Source organism: Onychostoma macrolepis, chromosome 03 (genome assembly GCF_012432095.1).
Source record: "Onychostoma macrolepis isolate SWU-2019 chromosome 03, ASM1243209v1, whole genome shotgun sequence".
NCBI lineage: Eukaryota > Metazoa > Chordata > Actinopteri > Cypriniformes > Cyprinidae > Onychostoma > Onychostoma macrolepis.
This window is the reverse complement of record NC_081157.1, coordinates 14,651,702-14,663,282: the sequence shown is the minus strand read 5'-3', so window position 1 is coordinate 14,663,282 and position 11,581 is coordinate 14,651,702. Positions and strand designations below refer to the sequence as shown.

At 36.5% G+C, this 11,581-nt stretch overlaps 1 protein-coding gene across 1 annotated transcript; it reads left to right on the top strand.

Annotated features, from left to right (window-relative positions):
* Positions 1-1,453: 1,453 nt before the first annotated feature.
* On the top strand, positions 1,454-8,718 carry LOC131537204 (trypsin Blo t 3-like). The gene is made up of 6 exons (XM_058770505.1): positions 1,454-1,589; positions 6,504-6,524; positions 6,618-6,783; positions 6,870-7,138; positions 7,251-7,393; positions 8,139-8,718. The coding sequence occupies exons 1-6, from the start codon at positions 1,535-1,537 to the stop codon at positions 8,484-8,486; spliced, it is 1,002 nt and encodes a 333-aa protein (XP_058626488.1). The 5' UTR covers positions 1,454-1,534; the 3' UTR covers positions 8,487-8,718.
* The last annotated feature ends 2,863 nt before the right edge of the window (positions 8,719-11,581 follow it).

The following is an 11,581-nucleotide window of genomic DNA, read 5'->3' as shown; positions in this document are numbered from 1 at the left end:
TGAAAGTACATGACGTTTTTTTTCTCTGTTAATGTAATGCAGCAACAGTCTCATAAACAGGGCAATAGCATTTGGTATTGTGACTGAGTTTTTAACTTTAAACATTAAGCAGATGTTGTGATTTTGGGCAACGAATGCTTCAAAGATAAAAAAAAAAATGCAATAATTTTTTTTTCTCAAATTAAAGAAAACAAATTAAGAGTTGAAAAGATACTGCATCACAATATATTATATTAGCATATCTGTTGTGTTTCTCAGCTCTTTAGATGATTAGCTCTTGAAGTGACTTTTTGACAGTTTTTGTAAAGAACATGATACATGTTGCGAGTTACAACATGATACATGTGCCAAGTCATGAGGACAGATTTAAAAATCTTGAATAATCAGGAGAAATAGAGACAGGTTAGCAGTTTCCAGTCATCACTCTTCAGCATCATTATTAATACATAAGTCTGATCAATCTGAAAAACTGTTTTTCTTAGTATAAAATGCATTTTTACAAATCACTCACTGGAAACTGCAGAAAGTCGACTGGTTTTACCTGTCGTGTGACTGTGAAGAAACCAGGGATCTTCCACTTCTTGTAAAAATTCCACTCTCATTGTTCTAGTTCTTGTCAAAGGGTCATAATGTAGTCATTTTCAGTGATGTATCTCCAGACCTAAAATGCTGTTAACAGACGAATCTTAATTGATAATCGACTGTTCTGCTATTGGAAGAATGAATAGTGTTGTTTGTACATACTGGTTTTTCTCACATTGTGGCCATACAGGTGCCTATGTAAGTAGGTTAGAATAATGAAAGCATGTGCAGATCTTTTCTCTGATTAGACCATCAATCTCATAAACAGGGCAATACAACATCAGTGCATAGCATGATGGTTAAAGATAGATATCATATTACTCAGTGTTCTTTTATCACAAAATGAACACAAGTGAATTTTAAACAGTTTCACTACTTCAAGCATTAAGCAGATGTTGCTATTCATGAAACTATTTTTTATCAAATTTAAAAAACAGACCCTACCAAATCTAAGATTCACAAGCAATTAAAGAAAAAAAAAGAGAAAAAAAAACATAAACAGACATAGCAAGAAAATGTATGAAATGTAACATTCACAGACATTTTTTATATATTTAATCCACAATTCATTTCCAATTACTGGTGCTAAACATGTAAATGGATGGGGGATTAAATATACATGCCTTGTGTGTATTTCATGATGCAGGTGTGAATTAAATTATGAAGTATGATGGATTGGAGATTTTTTATTCATTTATTTATTTTTTCTTTCAAAAAGTTGTGGGGACAAAATCAACTTTAGTAAAAGGTGGTGATGACATGTCCCACAAACATCCACAAAAGACACCTATGAAAAGCTCAGGAAGCTTTTTTTTTTCCCTGAAAAAAATATGAGTCAGAGATGAACGTAGTGGTGGGTGGAGACAGGGAACTCTTGATAAATGCAGTGGAACTTGCTTTCCATCTCTGACAGTGGAGAAACAGCAGTCAGATCACAGAGCAGAACAGAAGAATGAAGTTCAACAGCGCTTTGAGTGCTGCTGGAGTCACACTTCTCTACATAGCAGGTAAGATCTTACAAAAAGCCTACAACATGACAATATTAAAAGTACATTTACATTTATGCATTTAGCAGACGCTTTTATCCAAAGCGACTTACATTGCATTCAAGTTACAGTTTTTACATTTGATCAGCTCTTGCTTTCCCTGGGAATCGAACCCATGATCTTGGCGTTGCTAGCGCCATGCTCTACTATTTGAGCTACAGGAAAGCCAAACATTTAATAATGTTTGTTTCAATTGTTTATTAACTGACAAGCCATTTAATTCTTAAGAACCTTTGTAAACACCCTGAACAACTAATGTAAAAACCTTTGGATCTAAAGACTATGGTCAAATGCTTTAAATTGGTTTTGTATAAACACAGATTCTGCATTTGTATGAATGTTTTTACAAATGCTTAAAGTGTCCTTATTATCTTGTTTGAAAAGTTCATAATATGCTTTTGGGAGTACCCAACAACAGGTCTAAAATGCTTTCATTTTCTTATAATATGCATTTAATTTTAACTTATTTCTCAACGACTCTCAGACGATTTGTTCAAAGATTCATCTTTCCAAACCCCTCCTTTGCATGAGGCTACTCTGCACTGATTGGTCAGATGAACCAATCTGTTGTGATTGGTCTACTGCATACAGCGCATGTCGGAAATGAACGCCCATCAAGATAAGATCCCTAAAGTTGCAAAGACTAAAGTCTCAAAACCAAAGATATATTCTTTATAAAAGTTAAGACAGAAAGTTAAGTACAGCAGACATTCTATTTTAATCGACACATTTCTAGACATTAGCGGCCCACAGCTGATTAGCAGTGTCTATTGTTACATTCCTAAATTAGTCTAGGGGATAAAATAGAAACAAATAATAAAAAGGAGGGGAGACGTTGATGTATCCGTCGCCAGGTTTTGTTGTTCAAAAAAATGATAGCCATAAAGCGATCTTTTATTTAACAGACAAAAAGGGAAACAAATAAAGTGTAAGTAGTGAAAATATAATACAATATGCCTCGATGACGAAACGGAGTCACTGAGCATGGCCCCTCCCCTAACACTATAAGACGTGTGTTCAACTTGAAGCAGCACTCCACAGATCGATCAATGTGTGACATCAAAGTACAGAGTTATAGAGAGCAGACGGCTCCTCTTGCTTTCGAATCGCTCTCGTGTCATACACTGATCGTTCTGCACAGCCCTGCTTCAAGTCGAACACACCTAACTACAGCGCAGTGGTTTGCCCGCTCAATCGCGAGTTACCGTTTCGTTACTACAGCCTAGATCAGGGGTTCCCAAACACATTCCTGGAGCCAGAGGGTTCCATCGACTGGAGGTGTGTCAGACAAAGGAGACATGCAAAATGTGCAGTGTTGGGGAGGCTCCAGGAACATGTTTGGGAACCCCTGGCCTAGATGTTGCTAGCTAGCTATGCCTTCATCACGTAAATGCATAACACCTGGTTGCAATAATTTACAAAACAGCTCGGTCTCCTCATTTAAATAAGAATGCAGAGGAAGACAGTTGAGAGAGATGGCAGCTTTTCCGCGAGTGGGCGTGGTTTCAGCGCCACCAGCGGACACGCCCCCAGAATTTGAGAGCAGAGAATACTGCTTATTTTTTCAAGATTTTGATGCCTTATTTTATTCACTTGGTGGATTTTTTTAGCATTCAAATTTGGCTGGGTGGTTAATACATTTTTCTGTGGTGTGCTGAACTCAGAACACACATTTAATATTGACTTTACACGGACTTTAAGCTTTGTATTTAAATTAAATTATATATATATATATATATATATATATATATATATATATATATATAGATAGATAGATAGATAAGTTTTAATATATCCAACTTTTAAAATGACTAAACTTGTTTTCCTTTTGAGCTCTGTGTGAAACTATATATAAATAATTAAATTCAGTTGATTACTTTGCATAGTCATATAATTTCTTTCTGCTGCCAAACGTTTGCTGCACCAGAAGTGTTTATTCCTGCCTTGTAAATGCATTTAAATTTATTAAATTTTTAATAAGGACATCTCTTAATCTTCAGCAGAAAAGTGAATTGCACTGGCAATTTGAATTCACTTCTCGCGAGAGTCAATGCTCTCCACATTTCGTGTGATTGGCTGTTTGCTGCACACGTCACACTTTCAGGTGCACGCGCTCCAGAATCAATCACAAACTCTGGTTAAAACTTTGAGTTGTCAGATAATGTTTATATCGAGCTTTGTGAGCCCGCTGATCCTGATCAAAACCAGGTTGGCTTTATCCGGTTTTGTCAACTGAACACTTACTCTGCAACTCTTGTTCATCTCGCTTCGTGCTACAGGCCACAGAACACAAAAACACATTAAAGAAAAACATACGTCACAGGACGTAACACTATATACAACACACAAAACTACATATTTTGCATGCTTGAGAGGACATTAGAGCAACAATTATTGGTAACACTTTATTTTTACAGTCCACTTCCACTAACAGTAAGTAACTTTGAAACTATGTCAACTAGCAGTCATTAGAGTATTAGTAAACTATCTGCTTAATATCTTCTAACACTTTATTTGATGGGTCCACAACATACAACATACTGACTATAAGAAACTTTGGAAGTATATGTCAACTTATTCTAACCCTAAACCTAACCTAACAGTCTACTCTGAGAGCTAGTAGACATGTAGTTGCAAATTAATGAGAATTAGTTGACATGTAGTGGCAAAGTTACTTAAAGTTAGCAAAATGTCTAAAGTGGACTATCAAAATAAAGTGTAACCCAATTATTAATCATACTTGTGATTCAGAGGAGCAAGCTGGTCCAATAAACTGGGCACTGACCCTTATTTCAAAGACTAGCGGTTTACGAATCGCGCATTGAACTCGAAGATTGGAGAAGCAGTCGTCAGTGAAATGACAGGAACACAGCAAAAGGTGATTATACTGCTGTCGTATGAGAGTCAAGATGAATTTTAACTACTGATTCTTTACCATCTCATCCTTTGGAAGTGAAAATAAAGCGAATTCACTTTCACAGCTCAGAGCACAACATCTTCTTGACATTACGTTATGCACACGAACAAACTTTTCGCGGGATTTCCACGCAGAAAGTAGGCAGTCATTATGCAAATGCAAATGTGTTACGTTGTGACTTGTGAACTTCTCGGAAATGGGATTCGAATTACAAATGACTCGGCGGTTCACAGTCGAATCTTTCTTTTGAGAGACAATAACTTCATTTATGATGCACTTTCAGCTTTACAACTTTGCAGACATTTTACATTCACATACAGCTACATTACACACTGCATGAAAGGTAATTTTCAAAATTCCATAATAGGCGCACTTTAATTTATGTATTTTAATGGATGAATTTAATTCATGTAAATTCCAGGATGCCAAAAATAAGGATGCAGTTGAGTGACTTTGAAGAAGCTAAAAGAGTGTTTTAATTTGTTTAATATTTTGGTCTCAAGACAGGCACACAATTATTTTATATTTAGTAACTCTCACTAAATGTTTATGACCATTTTAAAACTATAATAGAAACTATAGAAACCCAGAAGTATCTGATTCACAAACAGACTGCATGTGAAACTGACCTGGGCTGCGTTTCCCGATAACGCTGTCTCTTAGCGCGCTACGAAGACTCTAAAGGTATGCCTTAACTAAAGGTGTACCATTTCTAGGCGTGTTCCCCGAACTATACCTTAGGAGGTTGCTTAAGATATACCTTCTTACGTGCGACATTACCAGGTGCTGTCCATGGCGGTGGTGCTGAATTAGTTGATATCAATGGCTCGAGAATCGATTATTCATTTTATGCAAGGGCTGCTTCACTGCGTTATGTGAGAAAGCTTTATAAAAGAAGTGTTGATTTTAAATAAAGACACGGAACTCTTTCCTGTTAGAATGCAAAGAACTTGCTTGAAACTTTGCAACATTCATCAACTTTCAAAAAAAGCCTACACGAGACACTGCTTAATAATTTAACAGCTTTTAACAGAAGAGAGAAAAATAATAATAAAATTTTTTATATAATTTTATTAGATTTTATATAATTTTTAAATGAGTACGCGAACCCAGAACCTGATGCCCAAACATAGCCTATATCACTAATTGGCTGTAGGCTATGCCTTCACTGGCCTTTGAATGGTTCATTAATATTATCATAATATATTTACCATAGTGTCTTCATTTTCTCCACAACCAGGGTTGATCGTCCAGCAGCCGCATCACATATTGGTGTAAATCACTAGTTTCTGTTATTGGATGACCTACTCAATAAAAACGCAACAAGAGAAACATAATCAACATCTACTAGGCTATTACGGAGAAAAAGAGAGAAAGAGGAGAGCTGCCAGCAGCTGAATTTGTCTCGACAAAATCGGACCAAATAGATCTAAAAGCTGCTGAATTTGCTGAATTGGTTTATTTACTTATTTTTTCTAAAGTTTTAGTATATGGCTCCACGGACGGTGCCGTCTTTGATTTTGCACAACTATTATACTCGTATAGTATGAGATGTAAAGAAATGTGAACTGTCAAACGTGATAAGGTATAGCTAAGAGTGGTCCAGACCAACCTTATGAAAGTATGACTTACAGAAGGTATACTTAACTAAGAATGTTTCGGGAAACACGTATTAACGATAAGGTACAGCTTAAGGTGCAACTTAAGAATGGCGTAGCATTGAGAAGGTTTCGGGAAACGCAGCCCTGATTAGTTACTTTATTCATGTCATGAATATGAAATCATTTAACAGGTATTTTGGCTAAAATCCATAAACAACATTATTCAGGTGAACAATTTTATATTGTTTTCACACAAATATGCACCAGCGCTGATGTAAAAAAGTGATTGTGAGCTACACAAACCAGTTTATCAGCTCTGTCCAGATGATTGACTGCTTATTTTGTCTGTCCACACAGGTTCCCTCTGCCAGTTAGATGGTAAGTTGTAATAATGGCCATAAAACTGTCCGAATGTGAATCTTCTGTGCCTGTGAGGCACTTTAAGAAGGAAATCTTGCTTTCTATCATCAGTATGTGGTCAAGCCCGTGTCAGAGACAGGATTGTTGGAGGGGAGAATGCGACGGCAGGTGATTGGCCATGGCAGGTCAGCATTCATGTCTTTGGCCTAAGCCATAACTGTGGCGGGACTCTCATCACTAAAGACTGGGTTTTATCTGCAGCTCACTGCTTCCAGAGGTATGAAGTATAAGGCTGAACTAAAGTTTAAGGTACATTTGTAGATTGACAGCAGTGGGATTAAAGCAGACTTTCTCTATTTACAGTTTTGTATTGTCTAGAGTTGTGATATACTTCGGTCGTCTGAGCCAATCCGGCTCAAACCTTAATGGGACATCCAGGAGAGCGAGTCAAATCATCAACCATCCTAATTATGGCAGTCCTCCTTATAACAACGACATAGCACTGATCCAGCTCTCCTCCTCTGTGAATTTCTCTGATTACATTAGGCCGGTCTGTCTGGCAGCAGCTGGGAGTGTATTTAGCGGAGGTACTGAGAGCTGGGTCACTGGATGGGGCAGGCTGCAAGAAGGAGGTGTGCGAACATTCTTGACAATTAACCAAATACAAACAATACTGTAAACCTTAACAGTTTACCAAGAAATGTTTTTTAAAGCCATAAAATTGTCCTCTGATCTGTGTCATAGCCACCCAGCTTCCTGATCTACTGCAGGAGGTGATGATACCAGTTGTGAGTTACGGTGACTGTAATAAGAATTATGGAGGAGCAATCACGAGCAATATGATTTGTGCTGGATTGTTAAATGTGGGAGGAAAAGGTGCATGTCAGGTAAGACATCAGTCATTCATTCATTTAGATCAATTTACCAAAACACTAATCACCAGTTTTGTCACCTGCAAACTTTACACTGCCAACCCAGTTGCATAATTAAGCCTCGACTTTACTCCAGATGTACCTTTTGGAAAAAGGCTTTTTGAAAACCAAATCTTTTTTTTTTTCTCAGCAAAACATAGTTTTTCTTAAATTATTTTCATATTGCATATTTTTCCTATTTTAATTTTTGTTTTGAAAGTGTGGTAAATACTGTTAAAATGTACCAACAATCACATTTAAAAATATTCACTTTTTGATATACAATAAAAATAACGGGTAGCCCATCTGAATTATTTAACATTTAGTCTATCCATCTCATAGCAGCCTACCAACATTTTATTAACAGTGAAGTGAAATCTTATTGTAGTCTTCAAATCTGGGTACAGTCTTACATTTTAAAATCACTAACAGAGGAAGTTTGGTCCCATCAGGCTAACATGACAGTCACGACTCGTGCCGCTGTAAGCTTTTCTTTTTCTTTTGTTTTCACTCGCGATCTTTACAACACACATTACATTACTTCATGGCACACTCGTTTAACGCGTATTTGGCGCCACCTATTGTTGTGGGCGTATTATTGACATGTAAAGACTAGACCCTGAATATAAGACGACCGCATTTTTTCACATGTATTTCTAAGAAAAAAACATTGTCTTATATTCGGGTCAATACGGTAAATGTTGAATGTTTGTCAATACAGGGAGACTCTGGAGGTCCAATGGTCAGTAGGAACGGCTCCCTGTGGATTCAGTCTGGTATTGTGAGTTTTGGTAGAGAATGTGCTGACCCCACATTTCCCACTGTGTTCGCAAGAGTCTCTCAGTACCAGGACTGGATCAAGTCTTACACGGGCAGCAACCAGCCTGGATTTGTTGAATTCAACAATGACATTCAACAATCAACTCCTACTACAACTACAACCCCAACTACAACTAAAACTCCAGCTCAATCATCCAACTCCAACTTCAGAAGCATGCCCAACCTCCTCTTATTTCCACTTTCTCTCACATTCTCCATCATTCCTTTCTCCCTCATTCATGCTTCCTAAAGATAGTTTGAACAGTAATTATCAGGGTTGTTTTATGTAGAGGACAGTTCTGCTATAAATGTTCTCATAAATATGAGAAAGAGCACTTATATTGTTGTATTTACCATTCATTCTTTATCATTCTATAAATGTACTATTCTTGAAAAGCTCTCTTATTGATATTATAAGATCATAATGAAGTTTAGCATGTCCTCTGAGATTCAGGATCTTAAAAATAAAATAAAAAAATCAATATGGTCCATCTCTACTATTCATTTATTTTTCATTTTTATTGTTGCCAATTATTTTTATGTTTATATGTCTGATAATCAATGCACAAAACCGATATAGGGTCTGGAGAATAGATGCCGTTTTGTTTCTGCCAGTGGGTGCCCAACCTTCCCCAAACGTGAGCGTGCGTCAATCTTTTTAATATATATATATATATATATAAACACAATTTTACCACTGTTTCCGGGAGTAAATGATAACTGGGCTAAGTTATCATACTCATACGCAACAAATGCTTAAAAATATTTTAACATTCCCCTAATGTTAGTTTTTGGTTCCCGTTTGGTTGCTTTTTTGGGAACCAAATACTAATGTTGGGGAAACGTTCTTTTTAGGTTACTTTTTTTTGTAACCATAAAATAATGTTCCCATAACGTTGCATGGTGGTTTTTAACCTTAAAATAACTTACAGAGAACATTCCTGTCACGGTGCACACAGCAGGGAGGAACGAGGAACACGGAGACGAGGATAAACTTCAAAATAATAAGTCTTTAATGGTGACATCAGGACAGGGCAAGACAAGGCAAGGCAAGGCAAGGTTCACACAGACAGGAACACCGGGGAATAACGAGTAGACCAGACGTAAACTAACTAAACAGGCAGGAACTAAATACACATGACAATTACTGATAATTACTGAAACACGGCTGGACAAGACTTAACTAATAATCACACTTAACAAGGACAGGAACAAGACCAAATAAGGAAACAAGAGGCAGGAACACATGACACACACGACAGAGGACTGACAGTTCCCAAATGGTTAGTTTTAGGTTATTTTTTGCAACCATAAAATAACGTTCCCAGAACGTTGCAGGGTGGTTATTTTTAAAATAACCTAAAAATAGGTTAAATAGAACGTTCCCTAATGGTTAGTTTTAGGTTTTTATAACCCTGTAAGACTTTCCAATGAAAACTTTGCAGATGTTTTTGTGTAATGACAGCCCTGAAATTCGTTTAATGAAGCATTTATTAAAATACAGAAATTATATAAATCAAAACAAGTTTTAATTTATTAAGCCAGGATTAAGCAGAGAGTGATAACAGAAATCATAACTTCGTGGGTTTGTTTCATCTTCATTTACTGCGTGCCTCTGATCTGGGTGCGCTGCTCCAGGACGCGCTTTCATAACGGTCATTTCGTTTTACTTGTTTACTCGTACTCGCTCGCTTATCGATCTATTGAATGATTACTTAAAATTATATAGATGACAGTAAATATGATTTCGGATGGATTTGACATGCCAAACTGAAGAGAAATGATATCAAAGGTGGAAAAAGTTGGTGAGAAACCAACATTTACACAAAATGCCCAAACTTTTATTACTTAGCTCAGCTCTCACGAATCGAGGACTGCAGCCGTTGAGCTCATACTTTTTAACTATCCAATCAGAAAAGCACAGAGCCCTAAGAGGCCATTTGTTATTATTTTCCTTTTAATTTCTGAAGATAAATCAAGAGGGAAAAAATAATGCTGCATGCTTTTAGGACTTTCGTAAAACAAGTGAACCAATGAGTTTTTCCCAGTGCACAGGCATACACGTATGTAAACTAAATAATGTGCATCTTCGATAACGGAGCCAATTGAAATTAGATTAAATTTAGATAATTAAAATGGATTAAATTCAGAATTCCTTATGATTTAACACTATTTGCTTAAAGTTGTTTTATGTTTGATGAGAAGTAAAACAAAAAACTTAATTTTTTTTTTTTTTTTTTGTGGTGTATTCATTAGTGTCTTGGCAAATACACATAAACTGACATGACAGTCAGTGATTAACCTCATTCTTTTGTCTCTATATATAAAGAGACATTTGCATTGATGGGTGAACATAATCACCTGATTTTGTAAATGTGGCCAATTACATTTGCATTAAGCACCCAACTTGTCAGCCAGCTTGTATATGAATATAGACAGAATAGCAGAAACATGCCTTTTTAATGAAAGCAAAGGTCCATGTTTAATAAAATTTTCAATTATATGAAAATGCTCAATGAAATGAGAAAAAAAAAACATACCTGTGATTCATAAAATGAACGTACGTACAGAAAACACATGTACACGTCTCTTTCAGATGTGAAATCGAAATCTACGAGTCGCAACTGATCTTGAACTTACGCGCAAATTAATGGTTCCAGCTCTCTGCCTTGTAAACGACTCCTAATTAATGTCATTAACATATAAAAGATCACCAGTCATCATCCAGATTCTTTCATTTAGAACAGTGAGCTGCAAAACAGCATACATTTCCATAAACTTGCAATACTTAAAGAAGAAAAAGTGTGTATGTCTGCTCAGACCCTGATGTCTGCTAAGCACTTTTCCACGTCAAAGACAGTTTTTACAAATATGAGCGCTGGTGTGGATTTAAGCGTACACAAAGATAAAATCTGAGCGTACGCACGCTTTATAAATGAGGCCCTTGATATGAAACCTACAAAGAACTGCGTAAGTAAACTTAAGTTACGGTGTATGTTTCGTAATTATAGTGTACCACCTAAGAGAGGACTTCTCATTGGACTATGGGTTTACTCTCACCATCACACCCAATCCTAAGGTTTAAGAAATGACTGCCAGAAAAATTCCTTCAGATCGCTGGATGCAACAGCAGTGGCCAAAACAAAGAAAGGCCACAAAAGATCTATCCAAATCCATTCATACCCATGTTTCGAGAACTTAAATGGACGTAAACTGCATGGGATTCACTTCATCCTCAGACTGAATGTTCATCCTCAGTTTATGTTGATGGCCGTTGACTGTTAACATAACAGTTCACGGAAGCAGGCCTATTAACATATTATGGAATGAATAAGTGATAGTTCA